This window comes from Vanessa atalanta, chromosome 1, assembly GCF_905147765.1.
Source record: "Vanessa atalanta chromosome 1, ilVanAtal1.2, whole genome shotgun sequence".
Classification (NCBI taxonomy): Eukaryota; Metazoa; Arthropoda; class Insecta; order Lepidoptera; family Nymphalidae; genus Vanessa; species Vanessa atalanta.
The window spans coordinates 3,842,039-3,860,294 of NC_061871.1; the positions used below are offsets into that span (position 1 = coordinate 3,842,039).

The 18,256-nt window shown below is 32.7% G+C and overlaps 2 protein-coding genes across 6 annotated transcripts in view; one reads left to right on the plus strand and one right to left on the minus strand.

Annotated features, from left to right (window-relative positions):
• Nucleotides 1-18,256, plus strand: part of LOC125067601 (solute carrier family 12 member 4) — a 343,127-nt gene that overhangs the window by 231,998 nt on the left and 92,873 nt on the right. The window lies entirely within an intron of this gene.
• LOC125067684 (trypsin, alkaline A-like) lies at nucleotides 8,836-12,294 on the minus strand. Its single transcript, XM_047676407.1, has 4 exons — nucleotides 12,211-12,294; nucleotides 11,290-11,458; nucleotides 10,182-10,440; nucleotides 8,836-9,147 (listed from the first exon to the last, which is right to left on the minus strand). Exons 1-4 carry the CDS (start codon nucleotides 12,254-12,256, stop codon nucleotides 8,851-8,853), a joined length of 771 nt encoding a protein of 256 aa, XP_047532363.1. The 5' UTR covers nucleotides 12,257-12,294; the 3' UTR covers nucleotides 8,836-8,850.

The window sequence follows — 18,256 nt, forward strand, 5'->3', positions numbered from 1 at the left end:
CGCCTTCAGAAAAATGATAGATATTTCATATTTAAATATGTATTGATGAGCGTTGGGAGTAGAATCGGCGCGTATGTCGTGAAGGCAAACAGTGCAACGCTTTATGTCATCATAGCCCGTCTCCACCGATGCACTTTCGTTCGTTGTTTTATTATATTATTATAATAATACAACGAATTAATAATTTGCTTTATAATTACTTATTGGTTCTCATTAATTATAAATTCACTCATAACTTATCGGTCTGTCAGAACGAGCGAGTTGTTATTTAGTGTCTATAAAATACACTGCAATGAATAAACATGATAATTATATTTATTTTTTATTTTTAATAGTTATCTGTACCAAACAAACGAAAATTAACCAAGCAAACTCTTCTTTTATTCATTCTTATTAATTGAAATTCTCTCATCTGGTTGAAATCAGATTATTTTAAGAGAAAATTCAAATAGAGTAAATTTATCCGATTACTTTATAACAAAACTAGTTTGACGACTAACTGGTCAAATAAAAGATTTTCAAAGAGTATTTTTATTCACATAATAAATCATAACTATATTATACTATATTTTGTATCGTGCAAAGCCGTACTCTAGTTTTATCATTCCCTTTCTTTTTATGTTATTATATTATCGTATTATTACCAAAACAACAGGTGTAAAAAATAATTACCTTCCATTGAGCAAAATTATAATAAAAAAATATAGTATATGGCTAACAAAAGAGCTGAAATTACTGTCAAATTGAAAATATTTTTATGCATTTATTTAAATACATATTGCAATTAACGATTTTTCGAGCGATCGCCAATAAGACGGATATAATTTGATTGCTTGAGCTGAAAAAAAAAACAGAAATCCTCGTTACCGGCTTTATGTTATCAGTATGATTTGAATTGTTTCATTGCTTTAGCGACCAGCTTAAAAGTCTGAGGTCGTGAGTTCGACCCGGATCGGCTATTAAAAAACATTTGGTTTTTCTACGAGAATTTTAATAGCAGTGCAAAGCCTGAATGTTTGCAGCGTTTACGCTGCGATGGTACGAAAAGCGCGTTAAGCCCTTGGTACAGAGTGCACCTGGATTTGCGCACACATTTGTGCACTATAATTTACTCTAAGCATTTAGTATTCCGTTGAGAACAGACGCGGTGGCTGAGCTCTGTAATCCTTTACCACCTAATACATAAAAAAAAATAATCATGACTATGCAGTTTAACAAAAAAAATTAACATTACATTTCTTATCGCATCTGTGAAACAAATAATATATTATCAGTAATATGCTCATTAATTTATTATAATAAGCCTACTTATACGTTAATCAAATATTAGCTTAAGTAATAGATATCTAGCTATAATAATAAATATTTTATTATGAAACAAACATAATTACAACAATCAAATCAGATATATTTTATTCAGCAAATGTTACGATAAAGCATTTTCGAATCCTCCAGCGAGAAGAAACGGCAATTAAATCGCATTATTTGCTCTGTTAAATAACCAGATTCACAGTGATGTAAGTATTTTCGAAATTTTTTATCAACCCTCCTTATATTTCTATCTCTTAATATTTATCCAAAAAGTCAAATAAATTAAATAATAATAAAATTTATGGATTAATTTTGTCTTAGATTTTTTTTAAATTTACTAAACGATAAATTGATGATATTTTTCGGTATTTTAATATACCACTGCCCAAAATCGTTCTCTTTACCGTATCAGGACACTATATATATGTATGTATATACGATATAGTAGTGGGTCGTGCGCGAAACTTCACCTTTATTCAAAAGATTTTTTGGGAATTTCAATACATATTTAGACAGGTTTTTTTTTATTTCATTTGATTGTAAACTGCAAGTCAATCATCCAAATTTGGTGCTAAAATGATGAAACTTTATATGTACTTAGTATAACTTATAGTTTGTCGATAACAATTTACTTTAATTTTGTTTGTTTTTAATTTTTTTTTTACTTATACAGCCGTAGCAAAGGTCTCTAAAATTAATTCTATTTCAAATTATAACAATTTAGTAAATTGCAATCAAGAATCCTCTTTAATTTTCTGCACATCTACGGCTGAAGCTCTTCTAAATGAGACCATAACGATTTTTTGTGCAGCTCCCATAGTCAATACAAAAATCGGCTTACGCTATTAATATATAAAAAGATGTATCGGCATTTATGGTATATTTTTGTATATTCTTCCGTATAAAAATTATATTATCATAAATATATTGTGAAGCAACCGTTAACACACTACAATATATCGTATGAAATTTACTACGTCATATTTTTAATTTATACCTTATTCAGTCATCAACTTTCAATTACATATCCTACTAGTGCATTGTATCTTTATTCTACTGAAGTGCTTAAGCACGACTGTTTTCTCAAACGTTCAATGTTCATAAGGACTTCATAATCTAGAAATTTGCTATAAAAAAATGACAGGCACCAACATAATAAAATCAAATTTAGAATCAGGCTAATGTTCATAAGATGTTGAACCTGATGCTGCATAAGCGATTTCTACTTTATTATAATTATAATAAAATTACTTGCGTTTATAATTTAACGTTTGCTTAAATATTGTTTTAAAAAATAATTTCATTTAAATTTCGAATAAGACACGAAATTTTAATATTATACAGACATTTTAGAGTAACTCAAGATCCCGGGTAAATATTAAATTATATGTTATGGCGTCCACATTCTTAAGTTCTATCAACATTCCGTTTTTGTTTTTTAAATATTGTTATGGCACAGAACGGCATAATTACTATTTTTATTTGTAAGTAGACGAACTATGCTCTAGAACAGGGCTGCGATTACTGTGCGTTGTATTTCTACGCACTTCATTAGATGAAGTATTCATTGGACTGAGTTATTTTGTTATATAAAAACTGGGGGAAATAGAAGAAGAAGAAGGTTTCATTTAAACAACTTTTTAAATGCAAGTAACAAAATATATTGGTGGGTTTTACATATTGTTCTTAAAAAAACAGATCTTAAATTACTTTTACAGTTTCTAAATTTAGTTATACAGTTCGACACTTTTGTGACATTTTATTACAATTAAAAAGTTAAAATTCCAAAAAAAAAATGTTTAATGTAACAATTTTAAACGTCTTTTGGCTTTATCTTATTAACCTAAAGTAGACTTTATGTAACATTAATTTAAATAAGTTTTCCCTTAGTAATCTAGAGAATCATGCAAATTTGAAACTTTTACTTTTAACATTTTTATGAACTACTTCATTTTTCCTTCTTCATATCCTACATTATTTAAATTTTCTTAAGCTTCCTGTTAGTCCTCCCAGGCTCTAAAATATGTATTTATTACGAGCTCAACACCAGCATCGGTTGTCGAGCGACCCTCTGTCAAGCCAAATTAATTTAAACTTGTATTTGTCAAAATATACATCTAACATTTGATTTAGTATTCGTTTTTCAAAGATCTTGCAAAGAGTCGGTACAACAGAGATTAATCATTGGCATCTAAAGTACCTGATTTAAAAATTGGAACTTCCATAGTGCTCCATAATCTCAGAAATCACGCCACTCAAGATAGGATTTAAGAGGTAAGGTGCAATCGCATCAATTATCAAATTGACTGCCTTCACAGAGTTCCCCAACAAAGGTCGGTCGTTTGCATTATATTCAATAATTTAAATGAACTTATTACATCTTTAACACTTAGGGCCGATTTTTCAATCCTCAGTTAATAGGTACAACAACTATCTAAGGAATAAAATTATTTGGGTGTTTATCAGATGAATAAATGCTCACCGGTTTTTCGACTGTTATTTATTCCATTGATAATTACCTGACATAATAATTCAACTCTGGCAACTCCAACTTCAAAGGAGCGAGACAAATATATTGCTTAGACAAGCATTAGAGCAAGACAGATGTTTTTCACAATTTCTGTCAATAACGTCACTGTCATGTCACACACCGTATCTATTATTTTTAATTTTGTCGTTTGGTTGGATGTGGTGTTTAATTGAAAGTATTTTTTTTGGAATAGGTATAATTGGTGTAGACTGTAGATATAATGGAGTCTAAAAAGAGAGAGCGTTCGGCGAACTTTAATGAGGCAGAAGTTCAGCTACTCATAAGTTAAACTTTCAACAATTAAAAATCAACGTCTTTTTCAACGTTTATCTATGAAATAGCGGTTATCGGGTCGTTAAAGGGTTAAATATAGATTTATTCCTTCGATAATGGAATTACTCGTCGAATAAAGTCTATCTGACGATTGAACAACTGGTTTTTTGGGTATCGGTCGAATAAACGCTATCTGTCTGTTTATCTAAGGATTGAAAAATCGGCCCTTAGAGTAATAAAATTAAAAATTATTTGGCAACGTTTTTCAGTAACTATTCAGCGAAGGTCGGATATGATATGAGAGATTCGAAATTGAAATATCAGCAAATAGGTTATAAACACAGTAGCGATCCCGAGCCGAAGTAATTGGCTTATTGTTAATGGAGAGGTTGGAACGGGAGATGTTATTTTTTACTTTTCCAGTTTTACCAATTAATTATTTACTACGTCATCATTTTAATATCATCTGGTGCGACTATTTTTTTTTCTTATGTGCTGATGGACCACACTCGTTTGAATAAATTAGAGTATTTATACTTTTCTTTTGTTACATATGTCAGTTATAATTAACAAAAGAAAATACGTGAGCGTCTCAGGACGCCCGACAGTGAAATAAGTGATATTATAGACTTATCGATGCCGTATGCGTAAGAGATAGGGAAGCCATACAGACTGCCCCCAAAATTTTGTCCTTTTTTTGTAGCATGTTCATACAATCTTTACCTACTTTTATGAATTTAAAAAATCATTTCGACAATCACGAAATGATAGAAAATATATACTGATTTTCTCTAATTTTTATAACGTGATTCGTCTTACGTTCGTCTTACTAATACGTTTTGATTTCCAGCAATGGCGTATGTAGTTCCTGTTAATGAGTTCACATACTTGACGGTATTCCAGATCCAGTGAACAAACACCTCCAGTTAGATAGTGATAGATCCGTTAAAAATACAGACTTTGTGTAAATGTGCACTGATGATGAAAATAGGAGACACATTAGTAAATATTTTTTACACAACAAAGCTGTATTAAACTAACTATATTTTTTACTGTAAATTATAAAATATTGAACATGGAAAAGTAAAAATGTTAAAAGTGAAATTCAAATCTATTGCTTGACATGACATTATATGTATATTAAAGGATATAAGCTTTCAGTGAAATGGCGCTTAAAATAACTCAGACTAATCAGTGACTGACTGACGGAATTCGTAGACTTTAATAGGTTCAGCTAACTAAGGTAATAAATACAACAAAAAGCAAGGTAATTCGTCCACAGTATTCGCAGCTTCCATCGAGAACGTCGTTCGTCTCCTTACAAATAAAAATAGTAATTATGCCGTTCTCTGTCGTAACAAAATTTTAAAAACACAATAGGAAATTCAAAAACGTATATTTGGTTTTAATTTCATACAATACAAAAAATATAAGTTAAATATTCTAAACTTTTACATAAATCTTTATGTTTTATATTATTATAGCATAAGTTCAGTCCAATTTCTTACATATTTATATATTCGTTTTCTTCCTCCTAGACGGTATGTCGATTGGCATCACTCAAGATGTTAAGGTTTGTGATTTTCTGGGTCCTCAAATTATTATTGAATATAAATACATAATTATAATTGTTGAAAAGAAAGGTGCAATTAAGCTGCACTGTGTTAACATTAGCCTGACTTTTATTTTATTTTTTATTATGTTCGTGCCTGACAACTTTTTATAGCAAATTCCCAGATTGAGAAAAATATAAACATTGAACGGTTGAGAAAACACTCGTGCGTAAAGATGTCAGGTGAAGAAAGATATGATGTACTTGTCATATATTTAATTTGCTTTTTATATCTGTTTTAGAATAATATTAATCCCAACACAACATTTTCATGCAAAATGTTGCCAAGGTTCCGCCATATGACTCGCATTATCAAAAGGTTATCGGATCCAAAGGGCCACGCCACAAATTTTGACTAAGATGTAGCGTTTGTGAAGTTATGCCTTGTAGTGACAAGGCGTGTAGAGTTAGAAGCTTGGCTCTACATGAGATCTGATAACTTTTTGACTGTGTGAGTCATATGGTCTAGACTGAGCAACATTTTACGTGAAAATGGTTTTGGTGCAATTTCATTTCTTTTTGTAAATTGCCTGTGACATTTGCTTTTTTCCGTTTTTTGGTTGGCGGGAATGTTCAACACCATTTTTGTGGAGTCGCTACCACTTTGAATCGCCTTTGTTCCTCATATTGTGTTATTCAAAATTTCAAATGGTTTACCCTGATAGAAGTGGAAATCAGTCTTTATATTTATAATTTATAATAACAAGCGACCTTATATCAATATTCAGACCTGCAAACCAAAATTACCGAAGTGTCATACAAACTAATTTAAGAGGTTGAAGGACAAAAGATACAAGTTTTATTTATTTTTTTTGTTGTTTGTGCCCTAATACTAGCTTTCATGCCGTATTTCAGATTTTTAGGACATTAGAAGATACCCTAAGAAATGATTGAGCTAGTGACGAAATCAGGGTTTTTTAGATAGCAATAAAATCTAAACTATATAGGTGCTTTTCAAATTATAAGGGTTCGAAATGAGCGCGTTACCTTGCCCCCATATTATATTTTCTATTAAGCTATTAAGCTTTTTTTTACAGTTTTTTGACAATTTTTTTTTCTCCTCTTGAGGAAAAACCTTTGTTGCTTTTTCATCATTGCGAGTCGAGTAGAATACACATGTGACAGAGTTTTAGTGAATTTCGACACATGCAGGTCCTCCTTGCGATGTTTTACTTCACTGAATATAATTAAACACATAAACATTAAGTTTATGGTTCTGGCCGTGTTCCAGCAACTGAGCCACCACTGCTTTAAAAAATGGACACCGTAACGTAATATCAATAACAGTAATTTAAAATGTACAGCAATTTACTTGGCAGGAGGGCTTTATGCACACCCGTTTGGGTTACCTACCCACTTGTCGTTTATTCTAGCGCCAACCAACTATACTCGGTATTGTTGTATTCTGGTTTTAAGGGTGACTGACCCAGTGTAACAGTGTAGTGTGTAAGTAGGGATTGCAATCCGGCGTGATTACCAATCCGGCCGGAATCGAACGGAATCCGGTTCAGTTAAATACTATTTGATAAATCTGTCTAATGAGTGGCACAATTACCACAATAATGAGTTTGTAATATAATTAAAATTTAGTTTCAACAAGTTACGGTAAAAAACATTAATTAGGTTTTTAGCGGTAATCCAAAGTAAGGCGTTATTCTTTACCTGTTTCGTCTGTCAAATATGTTTGCAGTTACATATCGTTTTTAGTAGACAATCTTTTGAAAAGCTTTAATACTTTTTCCACTTATTGAAGAAACTCATTGTATCTAAGAATTACTTCTGCCTTAGAAAGATAAGGATGATGAGGATCAGTTATTGTAACTGTAACTCCTCGTTCATCATCATTCGTTGTGTCTTCGTCGCCTATATCTGATTCATTTAATAATGTTGGAGTTGTTGCTAGGCGGTCATCTTTTCTTTATTATTTTTATATAAAATATCGACCATAGCTAATCATAGCTAATGTGCAAAGCACAGCTGTTCATATCAAATCATAAGCTTATCTACTTTGACCATGACTCTTGCTCATGCCAATAATATCTATTCAGTATCAAAACCGAAGTTTTTTAAGCGGTGCTGATAGTATGTTCTGCAGTACATTAACGATGTAATTTAATCAAGCCTAGGTTAAAGAGTTTCTAACAATCAAGCGCATTTAAAGTGTCTACTCATGCAACAGTTCTATCATTTTGCCAAAATTGCTAGCACCGGATCCGGTATATTGGTACCGGATCGCAATCCGGATCCGGTTTATTGGATCCGGATTGCAATCCCTATGTGTAAGGTTTTCTTGAATCTGTTATAGCTCTGGCAGCGTTTTCTTGGAAAGTGCGCCGTAAATTTCTTCACTTCTCTGAGCCCTTCGAAAATAATGACATAACTAATATTGAAAATGCGAAAGACGGTTTTTTTAATTTTTCGTTACGCTTTTAAGTTTTGACTACCCAATCGAGTACAAACATTGCCATAGGGTAGTTCATAGGTAGTTAAGATAAGCTTTTACATGTGTGTGTGAGTGTGTGTGGCTGCGTTACCGCAGCGCTTACCGTTGTTCGCTTTTCTAGAAACAACCGAATTCTGTGGTATCACTATAGATTATAAAGTAAGCCTGAATTCGTCATGCCAAGCCCAATTTGACTCGTCAATCTATTCATATGGGAAAACTCTATATAAACAAAGTAAGATTGATATTTTGTCTGACACTGTATACGCTTTTACCAGGTTCCAGAAAATGTTCAAAAATATTAAATTGATAAAGAATTGTTTGTGTGTGTGTTTGTGTAAAGATATTACAAAACAATTAAAGTTTAGATGATCTTTTAAAGAATTTTAATAGTGCTACGAGCACATAATTGTTAAATATAAAATTTAAAAACATTCCGCTGAGATTTTCGCCGATTCTTCTTATATTTGATAATTAACAAGCAAGTTTAACGCTTCTTTATTAAATAAAAATATTTACTTTGACCATGTTATACCTACCGGTAGTAGTTTAATGTGTATCGGAGTAATTTATATTAATACTTTTTCAGTGTTTTTATTTACAACCTAAAATACATTAAAAACTTAATAAAACGTTGTTTTTATAAGATAATTGTTATAATATTTATTTCAAATTATACAATTAGGCATTGAATTCAATCCACGAAGAAAACTGAGATACACGACCATTAACACCGGGGTAAAAAGGCAAAGCACATTGCTCTCCCCAAGAGCAAACACCGACAATAACGTCGTTGTGTAGCAGGGGACCGCCTGAGTCGCCCTGGCATTGGTCGCGACCGCCGACATCAAGCCAACCAGAGCACAACATGCTATTAGTGACGACGCGTCCAATCCTGGCGTAACGGCTCCTACAGATTTCCTGGTTAATAGTCCAAACTTGAACGTGACGAAGCTGTTCAGAAGCCGGTCCATTCAACTGAAAGATTATTCATAATTTAATATTAAGCACTTTATATAAAGCAATCAACATTCGTTAGAGCGGTCCCTAAACGAGAGCATTCGCCTGTATTGTAACAGCACTGTGATTCTGAAAGATTTCATTCTGTATTCCACTCGTGTATTGTTTACAACTTACGATTATATGCCATTCGGATGAGTGTATTCTATAAATTGTATGAATACTATATTCAATGTCTCATATCACATTATGACATTTCACGTTCGTATTCTGCGGTGAGTTTCAAATTTCAAGATTCTTAAAGAATATATATATTACACCTCTATAGTAGTTCAGATTCAAGCATTAATTTAGTGAGTGTGAAAAACTGAGTACTACAGTATGGAACCTATAATAATACAATTTGTAACATAACATCGCTGAGAGAAGCAGCAATACAAAGCCAGCTGTATTACGCCGATTTTGAAATACGTTGTGACACTAATATCGTTTCTTATCAACGAAAATAATTAAAACAAATCAGAAAAATCAGTATTGCCGCTCAATAAGACCGCTTCTTCTGAATAAAAATTAATCTTACAAACAAATTAGTTGGTACCATCTGCAACCAACTGTAGCACCACGTGCATTCATTGCTCAAATCAAAGAGCGCGTGCTTCTGTTCCAGCTTCTGTTGCACTTTTTTCACGAATTCACAGATCGCAAAAAAGCGAGAGGAAAGATGTTACACATTAACAGCAGACTCAATTTCGATTGACTCAAATTGTTCCACTATTGATAGGTGAGGGCCTCACCAGCAGGTGAGGGCCTTAGAATTTAAAGTGACGCAGTTGGAAATTTGGAAAATATAAGCATTTATGGATAAATTGTTTTCAAACGGAACAAAACAATACTAAGAATTACTGTTTGGCGATATAATATGTGATGAGCAGTTGGTACCTACTCACCAATCCTAACCTACCAGGACGAACTTGCACAAAGTTCTACCTTCGCTTACTATAGTTTACAATACATATTATACGATGCAATAAGTAAGTTAATATAGAACTTACATTAACTAGTCCCCATCCGATGGCCCACACGACCTGGTTATCGGCCAAATGGTAGTTAGCGCCAGCGATACGTCCCGCACGCACGTTGTTGTTGAAAGAGAATGCCCCATTAATTCTTACGACTGCGACATCATAGTCTGCGGTGACTCTATTATAACTAGGGTGGTTGATAATTCTGTTGCTGGTAAACACTACACCACCACTGTTGGCATTGGTGGACCCAACGCGAATACGCCATTGATTATTTGAAGGATGCAAGCTAAAACGAATAACAGTTATTTTAGATATAATATGGTTACAACAATGTTGAGTGTAAATACTATTTTATTAAGATTATAGATTCAAATAAATAAACTGCCAGTAAAAGACTATACATTTGGTTTTAGTTATCTATTTGCTTTTTTTTTCAAAATCAATAAAATCTGACTTCAAAAATTTGTCGGAATTTACATTTGAACTGAAGCCTGAACTAGAATGTCTTATACACAATATAGGAATCCCAAAACGATTTAGCAAAATCATAAATAATATTTTACATTACATTACATTAGCAGCCTGTAAATTTCCCACTGCTGGGCTAAGGCCTCCTCTCCCTTGAGGAGAAGGTTTGGAGCATATTCCATCACGCTGCTCCAATGCGGGTTGGTGGAAATAAATAATATATACGGACAAAATTGAGAAACCTCTCCTATTGAAGTCAATTAAGTGATTATGTCCAGTAAAAATAATAAAACCAAGAATACAACATTTTCTTAAGCCAAATTCATGAAGTCAGGAAGAAATTGAGAAGTAATGTTCATTTCGTAACGTTTATATGCTGGCCATATGGTGCCAGGTGAAGCAAGATCCTAATATAATGATGGTCAAGGCATTGTCCGTGAAACACATATCGTTCTGCAGCAAATGTATCGACGACATTGACTCCTTAAAGTCATGGGTATCACCTGGACACAAAAACCTAACACCGAAAACGACTCGACAAAACTGGAGAGGATGATGATGATGATTCTTTCGGAAACTTAACTTCATTCTTTATATAATACACATAATACACTCATTACGAAGATGGTTCATGAATTTAAAATTTTATAAATAAAAATATACTCACTTGAAACAATGGGCAGCAGTAAGAACGGCTCTGTTATTTAAAATAGAAGCACCACAAGCCTGCCAGAACGTTCCAGTGCCCGAGGGTGAACGAAGCATAGCGGCAGCAAATGGATACCGATCGATCGATGTCACAGATCCTCCGATAATCCTTTTAGCCGAAGTGCTGGCTGAAAATGCATATTACATAAAATTGAATAAAATTGCTTTTCCTAACATATCGCTATTGGTTTTTTTTATAATAAGTGTGGTACTATTGGTGGCACTTTACAAGTGAGACTTTATGTATGCCTGTCTGGGTAGGTACATCCCACTCAACATATATTCTACCGCCAAGAAGCAATACTTAGTATTATTGTATTCCTGTTTGAAAGTTGAATGAGCCAATGTAACTACAGGGACATGGGACTTACCATCATAGTTTCCAAGTCTAGTGGCAAATTGGCGTTATAAGGATTTTTTAAGGTTTTTACGGTTTTTTTATGATATAGATAGACAGACGGGTAAATGGGCCATCCGATGGTAAGTGACAATGACGCTGTAAGAAACATTACCCATTCCTTACACAGCCCATTCCCAACCCTGGGAACTGATATCTTATGTCCCTTATGTCTGTGGTTACATAGGCTCACTCACCCCTGAAACTGGAACACAACAATACTCAGTACTGCTGTTTAGCAGTATAATATATAATGAGTACATGGGTGGTACACATGCAGACGGGCTTGTACAAAGGCCTACCGCCAAGTACGATGCCAATATCTATGGGTAGTGGTGACTATCGCTCATGTCATAAAAAAATACACAGGACACTTTAAGTCAGATATAGACTTCTATTCTATCTCTATATGTAATGCTGGTACTCAATCGGTGGTTACAGATAATTGCTATTTCTACTTATTTAGAAAGCTAATAAACTCACCCACGGCCACCGCTAGGCCAAGGGCCAAAATAAAAGCAGCACGCATTGTTTTATGTGACAATTACAACTTTAGTGATTCTACTGCTTGAGACTCTTTATATATACCAAAATCGACTCGTATCGCTCACATTTAATAGGATTATATAAACCTAGTAGAAAAACGTTATCAGGAACAACGTAAATATCAAGACTAAATTTATACCTGTATCTTGTTATTTAGGGTTACATCTTTATATTTAAACACATAATATAGATTCTCATTTACTCCGTATTGTTTGCAAATGATTACAGACTTAAACTCTAAATAATAATAATTAATATCACGTATATCATTTTCCAAATTCGTGCTGAAGGTAGTTAGGTAGGTAAAAAAACAATGTATACCTTGTTTTATAAAAATATCGACTAAATGTGAATGTAATAATGTCGCATGAGTACGTATTTATAAGTTTCAATAATAATAATATAACCACAATATAACAATACCTACGCTCAGTCTAAGCACAACTGCTCGTCTAAACATAAGATCAATAAGACTATTGATTAATTTCTTATTCCTAAATAGTTACATACAGTATAAATGCGTTTATATCCCACTACCGGGGATTGGCCTTCTATTTTGTGAAGTCAAGCTTAATCCATCAACAGTAACAGTCTGTAAATTTCGCACTGCTGCGCTAAATCCTCCTCTCCCTCTTCGAGGAGAAGGTTAGGAGCTTATTATTATTATTATATACACATGTGGCAGAATATCGTTGAAATTAGACACATGCAGGTTTCCTCATGATGTTTTCCTTCACCGCCGAGCACGAGATGAATAAATAAACACAAATTTGTTATTAGTGTTTGTTATTCCACCACGGTGGTCCAATTTGAGTTAGAGGATAATAGTGTTACAAAATTTTGTCCAATTTGAGACATGATGATAATTTTACGTCAGCCAATCTCGTTACATAGCACAGGGGATATATTGCACAAGAGTGCACCCACTCTTGTGCAATATATCCCCTGTGCTGTGCAAACAAAGATGCGCTCTTTACTTCCTCTCTCTCATAATATGCTTTACGTGGTTTTCGTGTTATTAAGAACTTTTCCGCAGACAAACCAGATAACTTTTTATAGCACCGACCCAACTGAACTCTTAATTAATTTTAATTTAATTATTAACTTTTATTTCATGTTCCATATTCAAGGACGGAAGGATTTGAGTTTATACTTATAAACATACATACATAGATACTACAACATAATAGAAAATATATATTAAAATTATGTTTATTATATAAATTTATTATTTTATTAGTACCAAGTTTCATTTGTAAAACGAACTACTTAATCTGAATCATTGAATGCCATCGGACAAGTCGTTAACCTGCAACTTTATGCCGAACCATTTGTAGGTAAGTCCGACTCGCGTTTCGTCAAATCTTATTAATCTTATCTTTTTAATCTTTTAATCAATTCAATAATGATAATTTAAATCCAATTAAAATTGTTAATTTTGAAAGAATCATATATATTTGGATTTATTAACACACGAATCTCATTTATAAAAACGTATATATCAAAATACGTAAAATACATTAGTTTCGTTGAACACGCTCCTATTTACGACTGTATAACGAGGACCACGAATATATTATTCTCGTTAAACTTTTTTTTTTATTTCAAAAGTTACAATAATCTTTAATCCAAAAACATAGAATCACATTTCAATGAAAGGCAGCATTAATAAAATACGAATAAATTAAATATCATGTTCCAATGATGTACTAAAAGGGTTCTTATCCTTTCTTTCTTAATTAACGCGAGTTATTTCAGTAAATTTAATCAAAATTATAAGAATAAACTGTGCCTCCATCGTTGAGATAAGTATATTTTACTGTAAGGACTCAATACAACATCTTTGTAAGCTCAATATGATATATATACAATTTATACCTGTCCAGGACCTTATATATTATATTATACAATATTATAATATAAATAATTATTATTTAGGTCTTTATTTTGATATATGTATAATTCTAACAATAATACAAAAAAAAACCAAAGAGGTTTAATTATGCTATTAAAAAATTACGAGCCTGTAAATGTCCTTATTCGAAACTATTATTATGAATAGGTAGGTACTATAAAAACGTCCTATAATTTTCTTTTAGTTGCCTCCTTGGTAGGCCTCATTTTAAAGAACGGATGAAGTTGGTAACGTGATTACTAAAAAAAAATATAAGTTTCAACTCGATGATTGATGATGATCGATATGTTGGACATCTTAACTGTTGGTAGAGGAATAATTTGATGATCCATTATCATACATAAAACATGCCAAGTTTTAGTTTTAATCAAGGACTTTATGACTAAGACTGCAAAACTCGAGTGTTGGAAGAGTTAATAGTTCATCCATAATATAAATAATTAGCAAACATCGATTAATAAATTTGGTTTTGGAGGAAACTTTGTGCGTGCCAGCCCAGCATCATCATATTTTACTGATCTGTTATTCTACGGCCAAACAGCAATATTTAGTATTTATGTGTTGCAGTTTGAAGGATGAGTAGGCTAGATCAACTACAGCCAAAAAGATAAAACATCTTAGCTCCCAATATTGGTTGTGTGGGTTTATCCCATTGGTGGTGTAAGGAATAGTTTAAACAGCACCCATGCCCACAAACAGTAGTGCCTTACCATCGAGTGGGCCATTTTCCGGTCCGCCGACCAATTTTAAATTTAAAAAAAAACATACAGCCCAAAAGTTATCTTCAAAATTATATTAGTGCCTATGGGAATGCGTCGTTCAATTAATATTACTTAGATTAATATTTTGTCCAAACTGCTGTTGGTTTTGACAGCAACGTGAATCATTATTCCATTGTTTTTCATTAGCCGTGTCGAGCCGTAACAAAAGAATTCACAATTAACATTTGCCTCGTTTTAATTGTTATTTGCAGTCGCAGTCAAATTTGTTTTCATTAATCAAAACTCCAAACAAAATGCATCTTTATCATTTTTATTAATAATTAAATAATAGCCGTGTCTATTCAGTTTTTGGTCAACCTCTTTAAATTGTTATAAGCAACGTATATACTATAAAAAAAACTAACCTGACTTGTATTTTTTTTAAGAATACTAACTGCATAGCAAAAATTGCAAATTACAAAGGATTCCTAATATTTCTTATAACCCCACAAATTTAGCTCAAAGGTTGCGCTAGGAATAGCCCAAGGGATCAGGCTTGAACGTACGAGTTTTTACATCGCTCGGCGACTATTGACATAGCGTCAATAGCGCAATGGTTTACGGGTTTACGGGTATTATTTGAAGCAAACTATGAGCCACAACGAAAGCAGACTCCCACGAGCATAATTTGTCATCATCAATAACTCTGTTGTGTGATAAACATAATCGTAACAATAACTGATTATAATATATATATAACGTATTTCTGCCTTTATATTTCTGCATGTCATAATTATCACGCCAGTTGTAAACTTTATCGAGTTTATATGAACATGATAAATACACATATATGAACTAAATTTGACCAGTTCATCAACCTTGGAACGGGGTGTAAAAATTGTCGAGTCGTAAACAATGCTGTTTCGGTTAAAGTATTTCTTGTTATTGTAACAATATATAGCAACGAAGTAAATAAAACACGCGCCCTACATATATAAGATTTTAAGGAAGGCTGCGTCACGACGACATAAGAGAGCGTCGTGCCATTTGCCATAACCGCATATAATTGATGTTACACATAAAAACACACACAGAAATGTTGATTTGACATCATAATATGCCGCCAATGTACGTAAAATTTACAGAAAGTGAAACAAGGAAGATTGATCGGTACGATTGAGATTGCTGATTCATTCAATTTTATCAAATCGCGTGTGTCGTAGAAAAACAAAAAAATAGGTGCTATATTACAAGGAAAATTCATAGTCTTATAAAGTACGTAAAACCTTTGGTCATGTGCCCGAACCGTTCCTTTTGGATTTGCCGACTTATCTCATTATGAGAGTGACGGAAAACTTATGCACTATTCTATGCCCAGCGCAGTTGGCTGACCTCTCTTTTAAAGTGGTTGATCAGGTGAACATAATCATTTTCCAGTTTTCGTTGAATGCGTGGAACCGCTATTCCGGTAAAAATCTATACTAAATTTATAAATGCGAAAGTGCTTCTGTCCGTGTGTCTGTCTGTCTGTAGTTCTTTTGCGGTCAAACCACTCAACCGAATTCGATGAAACTGTGCATGAAGCAAGCTTGAACCCCAAGGAAGGGCAAGGCTTATTATGCCAAACTCCTGACGACCAACCATTGAAACGCGAGCGATGCCGCGGGCGACAACTAGCACTATATAAAATATTGACACGTTTTAAATGTACTAAGAAATTTTAATTAAAAGGATTACCACAGTACGAGCGATATAATTTAATGAAGATAATTTATACAAGTACCATTTATTTTACTGATAATGACTAGTGTAAAAATACGGTAGTTCATAACGAAAAGGATCCATAATGAATATACTTTAAGGTACAATTACTTACTACGTAGGATTCTTAATTAAAAAAAAACATTTGTTGTCATTTAAATCAAATCATAATTTAATTTATTCAACTAGGCCCTTACAAGGATTTCGAATAGACATTTTACAAGGTTCAGAATGTAGATCCTACCGAGAATAGGCTGGTTCTTCTCGGTGTATATTTACTCTATTTGACTAACTAAATATCATAGATATATGAATAAATACAAATATGAGAGTCATGTTTTATCTTCTATTGAGGACGGTGCAGCGGCGTAATGATTGAGCAGACCTTATAGCCGACTATTTCTGAAATAATTATGGTCGTAATTGGGTTCCTAAGTTGCCACCACACGGATGATGATTTGCAAATGCCAATATATCGAAACCATAGACGGTAAAACCATACGATTTTTTATTTTCCCGATACTTGGGGCTTCAGTTTTATAAGCCACTCGATCAAAGCAGATGCTATCTTAATGAAATTTCTATCTATCTCACATAATTCACTCGCAGTGTTTCAAAATTTTGCTAATGTACAATTTTAATACGATACGTAATAACCAAAAATTCTAAGCATCATTCGATTGGTCATTCGATTAATTATTATCAATATCATTATAATACAGATGTCACTTTATCGAAAACTTAATCCTTTCTTAAAACATTTAAGGTTTCTGACGAAGTTAGGATTTAAACTACGATAAGATTGTGAATAGTCGTTGACGAGGATGTTATTTTGGTATTGTAACTGTACTATTATTGATCAATGCCAAGTTAATCCATAAGCTGTTGATATGTCGAATGTAAATTGACAATCGATGTTGACAAAGATAATTAATACTTTTTATTATTCACTATAAGTACGATTTAATTAAAACCAAGTTTAATTTAGATTATACAGATCATGTAGTAGTTGCCTCAATGATTAACGCTGCCATATAAACCTTTCATATATAAAAGGACTATCTACTAACTGTACTTTATTTTATTTATTGCATTATCACCATAATGTTATAATGATTATATTCTATTGTAAATTTAAGCACAGTATATGTTTTTACTTAATTTTTGTTAATGTCCAGCTTTTTACTACCCTAATTCTTCAAATCCCACAGTAATCTCTCCGTCTAAGAGGTTACCTAGAATAGGTACGGTATAGCGATAAGGCGCTCTTTATCGCGATAATTTATTCTCAATAATATTATAAAGGCGAAAGTTTGTATGTATGGATGTTTGTTACTATTTCACGCAAAGTGTACTGAATGGATTTTAATGAAACTTTACGATAATATAGTGAATACATAAGAATAACACATAGGTTATATATATAAAGATACTGTCCAAAATATACCTATATGTAAAGTTCTACTTTTTTTGTATTATACCAGACATCCAACCTCTAAAAGTATCCATATTTTCTATTCTCAAGTATTAATTTATTTGTCAATGTTCGATTTACTTCACAAATATTTACATATTATCATATTCCCTTGCTAAGCAAACCTTAACC